Below are 17,500 nucleotides of genomic sequence, written 5' to 3'. Positions count from 1 at the left end.
CATGTTTATAATTACAGCTATGTAGTTTCACTTTATGTGTTTTTAATATAAACTATGTACTAAGTCTCCTGTTTAGTTAGGTGTGATACCTATGTATTTAACAACTAATTATTTACTGATCAATAGTGTGGTGTTTCCAACCTGAGAAAGCTGCTTAATAAAAACAAATAGCGTGGTGTTTATTTAAGTATGAGGCAAAAGAGTTCCCTGTGCAACTCTTGAATTCAACTGATGTTTAATTTATAGTACCTTAACATGATAATACATGATCATATGGATTTCCAATAGAATATAGTGTAAGTGCTTCTAAAACTTACAGACTGTGAAGTCTTTTTTTAGCTGGAACATTCTGAGGAACTAGTGTTTAGGAAGTACTGATGTAAATGAGGGTGGTGAGGTGGTATGCTAGTGGGAAGTTCTGCTGTTTATATAAGAAGAAATTAAGAAAGTCTGTGGGATTTCATTTTAACCTGAGTTGGTATAGGTGATCTACTAATTATATTCTTAGAATTTATATTAGAATGTTTCAAACATGGAAAAATTTTGCATTTAAGGGTAATACAGATATACAGTTAATACTGACTTAAAGGTTTGAGCCTAGTTTCAAGTAATTTCATGTCATAACAATTTAACATTTAATAAGAGGTTCAGTTGAGTCTTAAATCTATTACCTGAAAATAATCTTATTGCATATTCCAAGCAAATGGCAGTTACAGTTAGATAATTTAGTCTTTAAGTGACAAATTATATTGTGACAAATTATATTGTGAAAAGCTAGATTCACCTCTAAGTCACTAGTCTAGACATGCCTTAGCTAATTTTTATTCCTTAGGTTGACATGGCACATCTCGGATTGCGCGTGTTTTTAGGAGCTGGATATTCGCCTCTATTTATTAAAATTGTCTTCTCCCTAATGGGACCTCTGCCTAGGAAAGCTAGGTATTGTCCAAGGTTTATCCCCATGTGATAGGATGAAACAATGTTGCTAAAAAGTTTATCTCAAGGCACAGGATTTTCCTTTGAACTTATTCATATCACAGAGGTTTTTGTTCTTATGTCTTACTGCTAATTTCCTCCCTAAAAATGATCCTATTGTCCTGCCACTCCCCTGTCTTTAAGATGGTAAAGATAATTATCAATAAATACTAAGGGAACTCAGAGACCGGTGCCGGCGTGGGTCCTCTGTAAGCTGAGCGCCGGTCCCCTGGGCCCCCGCTTTTCTTTCTCTATACTTTGTCTCTGTGTCTTATTTCTTTTCTCAAGTCTCTCGTTCCACCTTACGAGAAACACCCACAGGTGTGGAGGGGCAGGCCACCCCTTCAGGGTTTGGCTGTAGGTAATGCTGTAAGTTAACTGTGTTAAGAGCTGAAAGAACTCTCAGATAATCTGGCCTATATAATATCACCTCCCCATTCTATCCATAAACAAAATTTCCTAAGGTCTAGATATTTTGCATGTTATAAAGAAAGGACACTGTGTGACTCTCTAATCTTTTATTCAGATGTAAGCAGGTAGGTATATCATATAGCAGATAAATCTGGGAGAGTGAAAATAGCTTTATATACCTTCTTTTTATTCTTGGGCAACTCAATCATCTTTTGAGTCCAAGGATCACTTGAGCCCAAAGCTGTAGTGTACAATGATTATGGCTGGAATAGCCACTGCACTTCAGTCTGGGCAATGTAGCAGTACTCAAGGGGAAAAAAAGTATGTGAAAGTGAAAGCACGTTGTAGACCATAAGGTATTTACATAGTTAGCATGTCAAGAGTGTGTTATTTATAATGCAGTATGTGTGTGTGAGGTTTTTTTCCCATTTTTCCTAGATTGAAACTGCTTCTGCCTTGGCTAGAGGCCAGAATTCATGAGGGCTGTGAGGAGCCTGCTACTCACAATGCCTTAGCCAAAATCTACATAGACAGTAATAACAACCCGGAGAGATTTCTTCGTGAAAATCCCTACTATGACAGTCGCGTTGTTGGAAAGTATTGTGAGAAGAGAGATCCACATCTGGCCTGTGTTGCTTATGAACGTGGCCAGTGTGATCTGGAACTTATTAATGTGAGTACTGCTAGCTGAATATGTAAAAAAGCTGCATTTTAAAAAACCTGTTATATGAGAGGTTCAGGGTGATTTTAGGTAATATGGGACATTTGGGGACAGTGGGTGCTTTTTAAAAACTTTATTTGCTAATAATTGTGAATCTGAAAGTGCCCAAATAGTGGATAAAGTCTATATACCCTTTATTCTGATTGACTTGTTAATGTTTTAACCCCATTAGCCTTACCATTTGTGTTCTCACACTCTTACACGCAGGCACACCATTCATACGTATGTGTTACACACATCTATTATTTTTTAACCACGTGGGAATAAGTTGAATGCATCATGGCCTTGTACCCCTTCAGAGTGTATGGCTTAAGAATAAGGATATTCTATTTCATTAACCACATGAAATGTACCAGCTTCAGTCAGTTTGACATTGACAGGATACCTTTAAAAATCTGTTCTATTCTAGTTGTGTCAATTAACCAATGACGTCCTTTGTAGCAGTTTTTTCCCCTCTAGTCTAAGGTTATATATGACATGTAGTTTTCATGTCTCTTTAGTCTCCTGTACTCTGGAATGATTCTTCAGTCTTTTGTTTTTTATGACACTGATATTTTTGTAAACAGATAGTTGCTTTTTCTATTTGTAACTATTTTATATAGGTGAAATTTAAAGCAACATCAAATTAACCATTTTAAAGTGAACAATTCAGTGAAATTCAGTACATTTACAATGTTATATAATCACCTTTATCTAGTTCCAATTTTTCATCACTTCAAAAGGAAACCCTGTATTCCTTAAACAGTTCCTCCACATACCCCCTCCTCCCAGCCCCTGACAACCACCAGACTGTACTCTGTCTCTAAGGATTCGCCTATTCTCTATATTTCATTTAAATGTAAAGTCTCTTTTTAAAAAATAGAATGTGTCTCATTTTGATTCCTCTGATGGTTCCTGAAGGTTAGATTTAGATTATACATTTCCACCCAGAATACTGCTTCAGTGGTGGTTTGTTTTTCTCATGGTATTATATCCAGAAGCACGCAGTGTTCATTTGTCCCCTTTGTCAGTTTTTATCAAGTTGTAACATTTCTTTATTATATAATTATTACCCTCTTGCAGATATTAAACAGTCTATAAGTAGACACTTAAGACCATGCAAATATCCTCTTACCCCCTCCCTTAATTTAGCATCTGTTGATTCTTGCTTAAAACATTCTTAATGTGTTGGTTGCAAAATGAAAATTTTTCAAACTCTAGCAGTTTCTCCACATTTGTCAGTTAACACTCATGCATTCATGAACTCTTGGATTTTATTCGATGGGGTGCAATCCATTACTTTTTTTTTTTTTTTTTTTTTTTTTGAGACGGAATCTTGCTCTGCCGCCCAGGCTAGAGTACAGTGGCCGGATCTCAGCTCACTGCAAGCTCCGCCTCCTGGGTTCACGCCATTCTCCTGCCTCAGCCTCCCGAGTAGCTGGGACTACAGGCGCCTGCCACCTCGCCCGGCTAGTTTTTTGTATTTTTAGTAGAGACGGGGTTTCACCGTGTTAGCCGGGATGGTCTCGATCTCCTGACCTCGTGATCCGCCCATCTCGGCCTCCCAAAGTGCTGGGATTACAGGCTTGAGCCACCGCGCCCGGCCCATTACTATTTATTTTGATGCTCAAATTGTCCCAGCTGGTGAGAACATCTTCAGTCTGTGTCTTTGTGTCATGGGCTCATTGTTCTTTGAGCATTTTAACTTATTTTCTGGCACACAATACACCAAGCTCATTTTGTACCTTCTGCAGCCCTGGAGTCAGTCATTTCTCTAGGGAACCTTTTACTGGGGCATGGTATTAGAAATCAAGATCTGGGCCAGGTGAGTGGCTCACTCCTAGAATCCCAGCACTTTGGGAGGCTGAGGCAGGAGGATCACTTGAGCCCAGGAGTTGAAACCAGCCTGGGCAACATAGCGAGCCCGTCTCTACAAAAAATTACATAATTAGCTGGGGGAGGTACCATGCACTTGGTTCGAAGCTACCCAGAAGGCTGAGATAGGAGGATCACTTGAGCCCAGGAGGTCAAGGTTGCAGTGAATTACGATCGCAACACTGCACTCCAGCCTGGACAACAGAACAAGACTCTTATTTCCTGAAAATATTAGAAGTCAAGATCTGAGCTTAGGTATATTTGCTTCTAAGATCTTTCAGTGGTCAGAGCTAGGAAATAGTTATATTTATGTACATACATATGCTCACTTATGTACATACATGTGCATATACACATGGAAAAATAAACACACAAGAACAGCTAGTAAAACACTGAAAAATGTAAAAGTGGACTAGTCCTACCAGATGTTAAATTGTATATTACAAAGCCTGTATAATTAAAACAGTATATTACTGGTACGTGAATCAAAGTCCAAAAGTAGATCCAATATCAGTAAGATTATCAATAAACAGGGTTTAAACAATAGGAAATAACCTCTAAAATGCTATAAAAAGTCTTTTACTTTTTACCTTGAAATTGATCTGTCATATCTTCTTTAGGTTTGCAATGAGAATTCCCTCTTCAAAAGTCTTTCTCGCTACCTGGTACGTCGAAAGGATCCAGAATTGTGGGGCAGCGTGCTGCTGGAAAGCAATCCTTACAGGAGACCCCTAATTGACCAGGTAACATTGGCAAACATATTTATGACTGTCAGTAAAAATTATACATTTTTAACTGTGGATACAATCCCCTCATCATATACTCAAATGGATCATATTTAACTAGGAGAGAAAGCAATACAAAGTAGAAGGAAATTAAAATTTATATACATTCAATTTACATTCATTTGTATATAATGAATGTAAATTGATTATATACGTTATATATAAATTAATGTAAATTTATATAAGTATAAATATGTATATAACATACATTAAGAAAAATAAGCAGGCCGGGCGCGGTGGCTCAAGCCTGTAATCCCAGCACTTTGGGAGGTCGAGGCGGGTGGATCACGAGGTCAGGAGATCGAGACCATCCTGGCTAACATGGTGAAACCCTGTCTCTACTAAAAATACAAAAAACTAGCCGGGTGCGGTGGCGGGCGCCTGTAGTCCCAGCTACTCGGAGGCTGAGGCGGGAGAATGGCATGAACCCGGGAAGCGGAGCTTGCAGTGAGCCGAGATCGCGCCACTGCACTCCAGCCTGGGTGACAGAGTGAGACTCCGTCTCAAAAAAAAAAAGAAAAAAAGAAAAATAAGCTGCGTGCAGTGGCTCACGCCTGTAATCCCAGCACTTTGGGAGGCTGAGGTGGGCGGATTGCCTGAGGTCAGGAGTTCGAGACCAGTCTGGCCAACGTGGTGAAACCCCGTCTCTACTAAAAATACAAAAATTAGCCAGGCATGGTGGCACGCGCCTGTAATCCCAGCTACTCGGGAGGCTGAGGCAGGAAAATCGCTTGAACCTGGGAGGCGGAGGTTGCAGTGAGCTGAGATCACGCCATTGCACTCCAGCCTGGGTGACAAGCGAGACTGTATCAAAAAAAAAGAAAACACATCCTAAAAGACATGACTTAATTACATAACACTCTCTCGGTTCATCATAGTTTAAAAGGAAAATAACAAACTAAACAGTAAGGATTGCTATTAATGCCTAAGAAGTGGCTAAATTGATTGGAAACTTCAAGACAATGATAAGTCAGCAAAAGATAAGAGAAAATACAAAAGACCAAGTGCATCTGTTATATCTTACTAACAAGAAGTATAGAACTGCACATGAGATGGGCTTTTATACCTAAATAAAATAGACAACATATTTTAAAAGCTCTAAAAATTGAAGGGTTGTTAATAATGAGTCTTAAAATTCTCCTGAAATAAGTATAAATACAACATTTTGGAAACAAATAGGTTGAAGGCTATTAATATTTCATTCCTTTCCTAGGAAGCATTTCTAAGGAACATTCCAACTAGTTACAAAGCTTCCTAGGGAAAGGATGTGGAGGGGGTGGTTGGAAATCATTGCAGCATCTAGAAAGCCATGCAAATAGGCAAAACTAGAAGAATTACTGATACTATAGTTCCACATCTGTGTAGTTGAATTTTGAATTATGTGTAGCCACTAAAGTGATAATGATGATTGCTAGCCTGGATAATGTTTTAATCAGGGAAAAGATAGAAATTATATAATTAGAGTAATTTTTCAAGAGAGTAGAATTACACATATTGTATAGATTTGTGTAGAAAGACCTCTGTGTGTAAATTTAAAGGTCTTTTTCCTACTTCATTCTTTTCTGCCTATTTCAAGTTTTCTAATGAGAGGCCAACTTATCCTTATTTAAAACCAACTTGATTCTCAATACTTATGTCCCATATATCCTCTGTAGGTTGTACAAACAGCTTTGTCTGAGACTCAGGACCCTGAAGAAGTGTCAGTAACTGTCAAGGCTTTCATGACTGCAGACCTTCCTAATGAACTGATTGAACTGCTGGAGAAAATTGTCCTTGATAACTCTGTATTCAGTGAACACAGGTATGCTCTCAGAGGGATCCATTGGCTGTTTATTGTCAGTCTTTAATAATGGCCCATCAGTTTTGGGAAGGAACAAAAAGATCAGAGAAAGTTGCCTGAATTCTCACTCTTCTAATATCCCCCGTCCTTCACTCTATCTCTTGAGACAAAAACCTCTCTATTAGTTACAGTGGGTTTTTTTTTTATGTCTGATAAACTTAAAATATTGCATTTAAAATATTCTTTTGTTTCTTAAAGGAATCTGCAAAACCTCCTTATCCTCACCGCAATTAAAGCTGACCGTACACGTGTTATGGAGTATATTAACCGCTTGGATAATTATGATGCCCCAGATATTGCCAATATCGCCATCAGCAATGAGCTGTTTGAAGAAGCATTTGCCATTTTCCGGAAATTTGATGTCAATACTTCAGCAGTTCAGGTAAATCTTTAGATTACCTAAGTTGAATTACTAAATGTAATGTCTTCTACTCATTCAGTGTATGCACTGTCCTGTGAGGGTGGGCCTAATTGGTTCCTATGGCAATAGAAGAGCAATAAAATACTAACAGCTTAAATGTAATTGCTCTGGGTAGGATTGATTTTACTCTAACCCCAATTTCAAACTTGGGTATTTAGGTCTTAATTGAACATATTGGAAACTTGGATCGGGCATATGAGTTTGCTGAACGTTGCAATGAACCTGCGGTCTGGAGTCAACTTGCAAAAGCCCAGTTGCAGAAAGGAATGGTGAAAGAAGCCATTGATTCTTATATCAAAGCAGACGATCCTTCCTCCTACATGGAAGTTGTTCAGGCTGCCAATACTAGTGGTATGACTTCTTACCTTATGTATTGAGACCTCACAAAACGATTAAGCTAAGCATTAAGATATCTGTCTGTTCTGAATTGTAGAAGAGTTGGATACTGCATGGTTTCCTGTGAAAACTTTTAGTACTCCATCTTAGTCCAGATAAAAAGAGGCTGTATTTTGTGAATTTGTAAGTTCACAAAACTTACAAGTGGGGAAGATAAACTTTCTGTTTTTGAAGTCTCATAAAATCCTGATAATGCTCTAATCTTACAACTTTAAGGAAAAAGAGAATTCTTCTATTCATTTGGTCTTTGATAATACAGAAGTGAAATATTGCACAGTTTACATTTGTCATTATCCATGTTTCCTTGAAAAGGAAATGAGCAATTTTCATTTACTTGGGTGAAAGATAAACTGGGATGTTAGTGTTTGGATATATTTTTTCTTTTTCTATACTTAGGAAACTGGGAAGAACTGGTGAAGTACTTGCAGATGGCCCGTAAGAAGGCTCGAGAGTCCTATGTGGAGACAGAATTGATATTTGCGCTGGCTAAAACAAACCGCCTTGCAGAGTTAGAAGAATTTATCAATGGACCAAATAATGCTCATATCCAACAAGTGGGTTTCCTTTTCAGATTTAAGAAAAACTAGTTGGGCTACTTGATTAGCTTGGTAGGATCAAAACATCATAACTGAAGAATTCCAAGGAAAAATCTACAGGAAAACAAATTATTTCTCAGTGTGAAGGTATGAATATGAAAAGAGGATTAAGCTCACACTAATATCTTACTGAATATGCGTTACCTTTTTTTTTCCAGGTTGGTGACCGTTGTTATGATGAAAAAATGTATGATGCTGCTAAGTTGTTGTACAATAATGTTTCCAATTTTGGACGTTTGGCATCTACCCTGGTTCACCTGGGTGAATATCAGGCAGCTGTTGATGGGGCTAGGAAAGCTAACAGTACTCGAACCTGGAAAGAGGTAATCTAAACCCAAGTTTGAGTGAAGAATTAAAGAAACGCTCTGTAAACATTAGTTTAAACAACTAGCCATGTTTACATTTGAGTTCACAGAAAGGAAATGTTTATTCTAGGTCTGCTTCGCCTGTGTAGATGGGAAAGAATTCCGTCTTGCTCAGATGTGTGGACTTCATATTGTTGTACACGCAGATGAATTAGAAGAACTTATCAACTACTATCAGGTAACTAACAAGAAACTTTTATATGACCTGAGATCTTTTACCATAGATACTCTTTATCTTTAACTGCACATTTCTCTTGTTCAGGATCGTGGCTATTTTGAAGAGCTGATTACCATGTTGGAAGCAGCACTGGGACTTGAGCGAGCTCACATGGGAATGTTTACTGAATTAGCTATTCTATACTCTAAATTTAAGCCTCAGAAAATGAGGGAGCACCTGGAGCTGTTCTGGTCTAGAGTGAATATTCCCAAGGTAACCAGTCATTGTAACACAGTGAAGCAACTGTGTAGTTAAAACTAATACTTCAAAATATCTTATTCTTTTTAAGGCTGTTAGCTAGACTCATATCTAAAGCAATTAAGTCTTTCTTATGCAGGTGCTAAGAGCTGCAGAACAAGCTCATCTTTGGGCAGAACTGGTGTTTTTGTATGACAAGTATGAAGAATATGATAATGCCATAATTACCATGATGAATCATCCAACTGATGCCTGGAAAGAAGGGCAGTTCAAAGATATCATTACCAAGGTGTGTACTTTCTTCAGAAGATAAAGGATTCAGAAGGAGAAAGCTCATTAGGAAGTAACTGACTTATATATGGATTTTCCCATTATAGGTTGCCAATGTGGAACTATACTACAGAGCAATACAGTTCTATTTAGAATTCAAGCCTCTGTTGTTAAATGATTTGCTGATGGTGCTGTCTCCACGGTTGGATCACACTCGTGCAGTCAATTATTTCAGCAAGGTAAAGTAATAATTTTAAACCAAAGCTTCATAGCAAGGAATTAGGACATATTAGGATAACTTTTGTCCCTGGGACTTCAATAATGTGCTATATTTGTAACAAACTCTTTATTTTAAAGGTTAAACAGCTACCACTGGTGAAACCATATTTGCGTTCAGTTCAGAACCATAACAACAAATCTGTGAATGAATCATTGAACAACCTCTTTATTACAGAAGAAGATTATCAGGTAAAACCCTTTGATTCTTGCACATAATCTTAAGACTCATAAAGTTACATTTTCCCATTTTTCAAAAACGCCATTATCATTTAGGATTGTAAACAGTAGTTGCTTGCATTCCTAGGATCTAAATTTAGTAAGGTTTCAGGATTGATAAATCTTACTTCTAATTAAGTGCCAAGTTTTCAGAATTTTGCTCAGATCTTGTATAAGATACTGCTTTTGAAAAAAGATATTACTTTATCTCTAACATCTAGATTATAGGTAGAGTCAAAAATGTCTTTGATCACTTAACTAGTTCATAAAATTTATTTGATATTAACTATATTCACCATTTTTCTTGCCTACTGTTTTATTAGTATTTGTATAAACTTTATCTTACGAAGGCTTTCGCATAAGCAAAAGTCAAGTAGAGTGAAGCTTAAGCTCCTTGCCTTTTTTTCTCTCTCTTGATTTTCTTTGAGGCTCCGTGCATGCAGATCTTCCTGCTGCCATGCTGAGTTTTATCAGAAGTTTCTCTAGGGAATAAAATCTTGCCCTCCAGGCCAGGCGCGGTGGCTCACGCCTGTAATCCCAGCACTTTGGGAAGCCGAGGCGGGCAGATCATGATGTCAGGAGATCGAGACCATCCTGGCTAACACACTGAAACCCCGTCTCTACTAAAATACAAAAAAAATTAGCCGGGTGTGGTGGCACGTGCCTGTAGTCCCAGCTACCTGGCAGGCTGAGGCAGGAGAATCGCTTGAATGCTAGAGGCAGGTTGCAGTGAGCCATGATTGTGTCATCACTGCACTCCAGCCTGGGCAACAGAGGGAGACTCCATCTCAAAAAAAAAAAAAAAAAAAAACTTGCCCTCCAAATTAGAAATCTCGTCAGTTTCATAGCCGTATGTTAGTCCTTGATACTGAAATATCTTGGAGAAAATGTTATCTTTAGGTAAGGTGAAAAAACACCTTTTGATGCTTGAATCTAGGTGTCATACTACATGTTACCATCTAAGGGGCTCATTGATCGAGGACGGAATATAATGTTAAACAAAATACTGATCTGGCATTTGGATGACTTTTTTTTTTTTAAGGCTCTGCGAACATCAATAGATGCTTATGACAACTTCGACAATATCTCGCTTGCTCAGCGTTTGGAAAAACACGAACTCATTGAGTTCAGGAGAATTGCTGCTTATCTCTTCAAAGGCAACAATCGCTGGAAACAGAGTGTAGAGCTGTGCAAGAAAGACAGCCTTTACAAGGTTGATAAAGTTGCGGGGCGGGGGCTGTTAAACCAGGCCTAAAATGATGTTACAAGTGATTATTTCTATAAATAAAAGTATTGGTTTAGTGAATATGAGAACTGACTTTAAGGCAGTTTAAGTTAATGGATTTCTTGATTCTAGGGGCTCTCTTATGTTAAGGTCAAACTTGTTTGGGGGGAAAAAAAGGCCTTTAGCTTATCTGTTCTTTGAAAATTTTAATTTAAATGATACAACTAGGAGGCTTTTTTCCCCCTTGCAAAACCAGATTTATATTGGAAAGGTTCCATTGTTTTTCTTGGTTTACTAGTTTAGTATGTTGGGTCTAATGTTTTTTGACTTTCACTATTTTCTTTGAATAGGATGCAATGCAGTATGCTTCTGAATCTAAAGATACTGAGTTGGCTGAAGAACTCCTGCAGTGGTTTTTGCAGGAAGAAAAAAGAGAGTGCTTTGGAGCTTGTCTGTTTACCTGTTACGATCTTTTAAGGCCAGATGTTGTTCTAGAAACTGCATGGAGGCACAATATCATGGATTTTGCCATGCCCTATTTCATCCAGGTCATGAAGGAATACTTGACAAAGGTAATGTCTCTTCTAAGTGTATTCAGAAGTAGTTTTCTTGCAGATATGTAAAATTCTACATGCACATTAATTTTTTTAATTTTTTTTATTTAGTAGAAGTCAGTCATTTAGTCAATCATAAAATATTCCTGTTCTTTTGAAAAATTTTTAATAGCTGATAAATGACACTGATTGGAAGGGGAACTCAAATGTAGCTGTTTACCCTCAGTGTATTTATGATTGTGAAAATAATCTATATTTTGTTTTTTTATTTTAAAAACTATTCGATAAATTTTATTTCAAAGTCGCATTTTTCTCAAACTCAGTTCTTGTAACTCAAATAATCATAACTAGTATTGTAGATTCCCTTTTATTTGGTTGGCTCCTGACTTTAGTGATGTCTATGCCTGTTTCCCCTGGGGAAGCTGCATGTTTATTCTTAACATCCTTTTAATCTTCACAATTTTTTTTGATAGTTTAACCCCTGATTTAAAAATATCATAGGAGGTGAACACATTAAACAAGCTGGGGGTCTAATTGCCTTGTAAAATTCACTATTCATCTTAGTGTCCCTTTTTGATGTAAGAATTTACTCACTCTGTCTTCAGCAGTTACTAGCTTTCTCTCTGTAGAACATTTTTAAATGGTTTTAGAGGATCCTTTTTGTCAAAGCAAAAAACATGATTAAAATCAGAGTCTCCCAACTGATTCCTTCAGCCTGCCTGAGTTAAGGCGGGGGTAGGGGGAGTGGGAGCACTACCAACAACCCCTACTACACTGAATTTTTCCTCAGGATATCATTTAATTAGATACCATTATGTCTGTTTCAAGTTTTTAAAGAATTAACATTTTCTGTATTCAATGTAAGAAAAAACATGTTGCCTTGTCTTAGCCAACATGTTTTAGCCATAGATGAGAATAGCTTCTTAAACATAATGCCAACTTGTGAGACCTGTCTCTAAGCTGCTGTTAACCTAAGTGCTGTAAATTTTACTAGTGATTAAGCTGCTTTCTTTCATACTGTAGCATAAATTCTTCTGCAGTAAGCTTTGAAGTTACAGAAAAATCTAAATTTTGCTTCCAGTATGCCCTTTATTTTCACTTCTCTCATACCTTTTTAGTGGTTAGATGTTTCTTCCCTAAACCTTTGTTGCTGATTCTACCTTTTTATGCTCAATATGGAATTTGATTTTTTTTCTAAGCTGCACCTTCTGAATTCCTTTGCAGGTTGATGCAATAAAGGAAAAGGTGAAAGTTGATTCTTTTCCATCTTTAAGTCTGGAGAACTAAGTCTAAGGAATTTGCATGATTTTTTTCCTTCCTTTTCTACACTGCTGCTGCTGCTGTTTCCCCCCAATAAATTTTCACTAAAGCCTCTGCAAGTCCCTTGAAACATAACTTTAATAGAACTGTAGGACATTAGTAGACGTTTGCTACTAATCGGCTAATAGGCTTTAGGAAGGGCAGGAGGCTAATCAGTAGTTGGTTCACAGTCTCTCTTAAATATATTATGAAAAACTGAGTATGGTGAGTTTCCATATTAATTCCAAAGTAACAGGAAATTTCTCTTCCCTGTCAGGGTATCTGGACCCTAATAGGACTATCATAATACTTGAAGTAAATTAAAACAGCCTCTGGTTTTACTTTGTGAGCTTGCCTGACAGTTGTTGAATTTATATATGTATATACATGCCCTAAAAGGCTTTTTGGGGTTTTTTTTTTTTTGGTATTGAAGGACTGTGATCCAGTTTCTGATCTCTTGATTCTTACTAATTTTTTGCTGAAAGTAGATACAAGAGATACTAGCTGCTTCCGAAGAGACTTTCCTCATGTTTCTCCAGGTGTCCAGTTCTTATGGTGCTAGTCCATTTTTAAGAGGAATCAAAACCTTTTTAATCACGAGAGCCAAGCTTGCTATAATTGTTGCTAAGCAACATGAATTACTTTTAACAAAGTATTAACTTCTACTTTCTGTAATAAGGCATACCACTGAAGCTACCTAAAATTTGCTCTCCTGTTTATCAGTTGGCTTGTCCAAGGAGGTCAAATTCAGGCACCTTTTGGTTGCTGCTTCCTTCATTGGCTTGTCTCCATCCCAATATGAATGAAACAAACTTACGTCTGTTATCAAATTGTGGTTAGAAAAGGGTGGGAAGGTAAAGGAGAGTTGAAACAAATTGAAAAGAATTTGGGTGGGGGACAATGCCTTGGGATTATGTTGAACCAAACTGGAGTCACCACTGGAACTTAGGGCAAACCTGAGTAAAATGCATTGTGTGTGAGACCCTTCAGCAGCTAGTAAGCAAGGCAGTTAGAAAGCGTGTGTGTGAAAAACAGGTAATTGAACTGCAGTGTTATGCATTGTTTTAAATGGAGCATGTACAACAGTCATTGCAATTACATCATACTATTTTTGAAACTCTTATAGCATTGCTGTGGGCTGTGTGTGTTTCTTGAGAGCCTGTATAGCAAGTCATCTTCAGATCTCACTTCTTGCTTCAGTACTTTTGCCTTTTTTTCATGCACACATACACCAAAATAACTGACTGCATGTTACTTTTCCTCTGCAGCATATTGCAGTCTTTGTGGAAAAGCCTTTTACATTTTAGTGAATTTTCAGTAGTACAGATGGAACTGAATTCATTGACATGCTTACCTGTAATTTTTCTTTTTAAATCCAAGGATCAGAAACTTTTGTTACAGCTCTTAACAAAAGCTTGTGTTCTTAAAAGCCTTCTATGCTTTTTTTTTTTTTTTTTTTTGAGCAATCTAAATTGGATCAGTGGAAACAAAAATTGAAAGTCCCTGTGCCAGAGGCTGTCCCATCATATAGAAGAATCAGAATTTTTTGCTTAGCTTGATGCTATTCCTTCAGAATTCTTCCCCCTATGCCCAGACTTCCTATGTGTACGCCAGGGCATTGTGATATTGCCAGCTCTTCTAAGTCTTCCATGTGCTTCTCTAATAGGACTTCTGTGTTCAACATCTGATTCAGACCTTAACTTTTAAACACATGTTCACTTCAGATTCTTTTCCTCGAAAGTCAGGAAATGTATTATGCAGTGGTGGCTTTTTGGTTGTTTCATTTTTCTTCTTAGAAGTTACTAATGTACAGACATCCGTGTATTTTTCTTTATAACTTCTATAGCTCATTCTTGAATACTGGTTAGTTAGCAAAACCCCATCTGACCCTTGATGGCACAGAGCTGTGCTTTAAGTTCTATAAATGTAATAATTTTTGTTCTAAGTGTGGATGCCAAAAAATGGGCATTTCATCTGGTACTTATACTACATAATAGTCTTTAATTTGGTATTAGGGTAATTTGTAACACATCATTTAGACTATAAAATAGGATAATAGTGTATAGAAGTAAACTAATCCATCTTCCTAGGCTAGAAAAACCACATTGCATCTGAAGGAGCCTACTTAGGCTTACTTTTCTCAAACTTTCAGTTCCCTAACAAATTAAGATGGATTAGACTCATATTTGTGGTATTTAATATGAAACAATTAAATGTAAAACAGTGCCCTAACCTTAATGGCCTATGCAAAGACTGAAAGATACTTTTTTAATAGTCTCAAATAGAAATGAGGCGCTGCCTGAATCTTTTTAGGACCTGGCTTTTACAAACTTTTCCACTGAAGTTTTTTTTTTTTGAAGTGATTTTTCACAATTTGCCTTTTTGAAGAACATGCGGTGAACATTCAGAAAGTGTTCCCCCCTGCACTTTGGTCCCCCTATCTCATCCAGCACATTTATGACCTTGAAAACCACCAGTAATAGATAACATTGAGGTTTGAAATTTAGTTTTACTTAGCTATAATGACAGACCAAGTATAAGGCTTTGGTTGAGAGACCAGCTTTTAAATATTGAAAGACAAATATAGTGTAAAAGGCAATGGAATTTGTATAGTGAAGGAGATTCTCTAGTCCCAGTGTTGTAATGTCACTTCTCTCTATTTCATTACAGAATTACAGAAACAAATCATGTTAGGCCTAGAAGAAACTGCAGATCATTTTGTTCAACCTTCTCATTATATAGAGAAGGAAATTTGAGGGCCAATGCAATGATTTGCCAAGGTCACACAACTAGTCAGTGGAAGGATCTAGGCATTCTAATTCCTTTCTTTCACTAATACATTTGGACTGCTCTACAGAATTACTTCTGATACTATCCACTTTGAAGAGTAGTTAGCATATAGTAGCCATTTACTTTTGGCTTAATTAGAAGCGAACATTTTTGGGACAAAATCAGGCTTTACTGATTACTTCTTAGATAACAGAGCACACACAGTATTAAACATGCAGCCTTTCTTTATACAAAAAGATTGAATATGGAGCCACTTGAATCTTAAACTTCAGTCTGCAGCTATAACCAATATCATCAGAAGCTATACACAACTGGCAAAAAAAAAAAACAGCTTATTGTGCACAAGTACTTGTCCAGTCACTAGGCTCATTTAACTTTTTTGAATACCATTTCCTCTGGGGAGGGAAGTATTGCCAGACCATGAGTTCATTATTACCTCTGATCAGTTATAAACTTCATTTGAAAAGTGGTTCCTTCTCGTTTTCTCCCTCCCTCAGGCTGCATCCTAGCATGCCCAGTTTTAGTCTGGCGTGAGCTTTTATGGCATTTATAAATCCCTCCTTCCTGAGGGTTTATAATGACAGTGCTGAAAACCACCTGGACTGAAGTATGAACATTGCCATTGAATTTGAGGGGGCCTGAGAATGTTCTTTCTAGTCTGTTTTATTTTGACAGAATTTAACATACTAAGGCTTTTCCACTTTCTGCCATAAACCTAGGTTTATAATACTTTTGGGGTGCTAATTAACATGATGTGTTTTTCTCCAGGTGGATAAATTAGATGCTTCAGAATCACTGAGAAAAGAAGAAGAACAAGCTACAGAGACACAACCCATTGTTTATGGTAATCTCTCTCTGTAACCTCAAAAAATTCATTAGATAAGTATTTAATTATTTAGAGACTGTGCCTCAAGATAGAATACAACAAGCTTCTAAAGTGCAGAAGGCTTGCTAAGAAATACTGCTTTCTATAATTTTTTTTTCTGAGAAGTCGTAAAGCAGGTGTTGATATTATTCACTAAAATAATCCTAAATACAAGAAAACTCAAAAACAGTCATTTAAGATCATAACATGAATCTTTCCTATCATCTGGTCCCTCATTCATTACCTGCTCATAAATTAGTGAAAAAGAAATACTGATGAATTCCATTTTCAAAAGAGCAAAAGATGAGAGAATATGCCCAGGCTGTCTTTAGTATGCTTTACATAAAGAATACATCCTCATTTTAAATTCTAACTGGGGCAGATAACTGGGTAGTTTCCATTTGAGAACTTCCCAGAGAGATAGGATCTTCAAACTCTCAAGTGAATATTTAAGACAGTTTCATGTCTTCTTAAACCTATATGTCTGAATTACTGCCCCTTTCCATTTCATAGTTGGTGAACAGATTCATTTGAACAATCACTTTGAAGAGTATAGGTAGAAGCACAGTAACCAGGTGAGGGAACATAAAAATATGACCATTATGGCTGGGCGCGGTGGCTCACGCCTGTAATCCCAGCACTTTGGAAGGTTGAGGCGGGCAGATCACAAGGTCAGGAGATCGAGACCATCCTGGCTAACACGGTGAAACCCCGTTTCTACTAAAAATACAAAAGATTAGCCAGGCGTGGTGGCACATGCCTGCAGTCCCAGCTACTTGGGAGGCTGAGGCAGGAGAATTGCTTGAACCTCGGAGGCAAAGGCTGCAGTGAGCTGAAATGGCACCACTGCACTCCAGCCTGGGCGACAGAGTGTGACTCAGTCTCAAAAAATAATAATAAAATAAAATAAATAAAATTGGTTTCCAAAATTAATTTGTTTGCTAAATACAGCTTTAGTTGTTAACCACAAAAAGCAAAGACATGAAGTCCTTTGTGTAGGAGAAATCTTGATCTAGGTTTACACTGTAGTGGGAGGTTAAGAATATTTGTTTTGTAGGGGTAGAGAAGTGTTACTTGCTTTCCATCTCTAAGCCAAGTTCTCTACAGGTCATGTTTTCTGTATATGACCAACGATTTAAACTTTGTAAGAAAGAATGTCAACATAGTATTTGATAGAGGGTGTATGTTCTAATGTATTTCACACCTAAAGAATGTCTGAATGT

General features: G+C 37.3%; 1 protein-coding gene across 3 annotated transcripts in view; it reads left to right on the top strand.

Moving 5' to 3' along the window:
* The window catches only part of CLTC (clathrin heavy chain), a 75,945-nt gene that overhangs the window by 56,316 nt on the left and 2,129 nt on the right, over nucleotides 1–17,500 (top strand). For 2 of the 3 annotated variants that reach the window (XM_025363341.1, XM_025363342.1), the window contains exons 17-31: nucleotides 1,825–2,059; nucleotides 4,582–4,704; nucleotides 6,402–6,547; nucleotides 6,785–6,968; nucleotides 7,166–7,358; nucleotides 7,800–7,957; nucleotides 8,158–8,322; nucleotides 8,435–8,542; nucleotides 8,627–8,794; nucleotides 8,919–9,068; nucleotides 9,157–9,288; nucleotides 9,407–9,517; nucleotides 10,587–10,757; nucleotides 11,120–11,341; nucleotides 16,181–16,256. In XM_025363341.1, coding sequence (XP_025219126.1) covers nucleotides 1,825–2,059; nucleotides 4,582–4,704; nucleotides 6,402–6,547; nucleotides 6,785–6,968; nucleotides 7,166–7,358; nucleotides 7,800–7,957; nucleotides 8,158–8,322; nucleotides 8,435–8,542; nucleotides 8,627–8,794; nucleotides 8,919–9,068; nucleotides 9,157–9,288; nucleotides 9,407–9,517; nucleotides 10,587–10,757; nucleotides 11,120–11,341; nucleotides 16,181–16,256 — 2,342 coding nt within the window. Of the gene's footprint in view, nucleotides 1–1,824; nucleotides 2,060–4,581; nucleotides 4,705–6,401; nucleotides 6,548–6,784; nucleotides 6,969–7,165; nucleotides 7,359–7,799; nucleotides 7,958–8,157; nucleotides 8,323–8,434; nucleotides 8,543–8,626; nucleotides 8,795–8,918; nucleotides 9,069–9,156; nucleotides 9,289–9,406; nucleotides 9,518–10,586; nucleotides 10,758–11,119; nucleotides 11,342–12,547; nucleotides 12,569–16,180; nucleotides 16,257–17,500 lie in introns of all 3 variants that reach the window. The other variant, XM_025363340.1, reaches the window with a different exon arrangement.

Source organism: Theropithecus gelada, chromosome 16, assembly GCF_003255815.1.
Source record: "Theropithecus gelada isolate Dixy chromosome 16, Tgel_1.0, whole genome shotgun sequence".
Lineage (NCBI taxonomy): Eukaryota > Metazoa > Chordata > Mammalia > Primates > Cercopithecidae > Theropithecus > Theropithecus gelada.
Note: the sequence above shows the minus strand (reverse complement) of the source record. Positions and strands in the feature narration are given on the sequence as shown.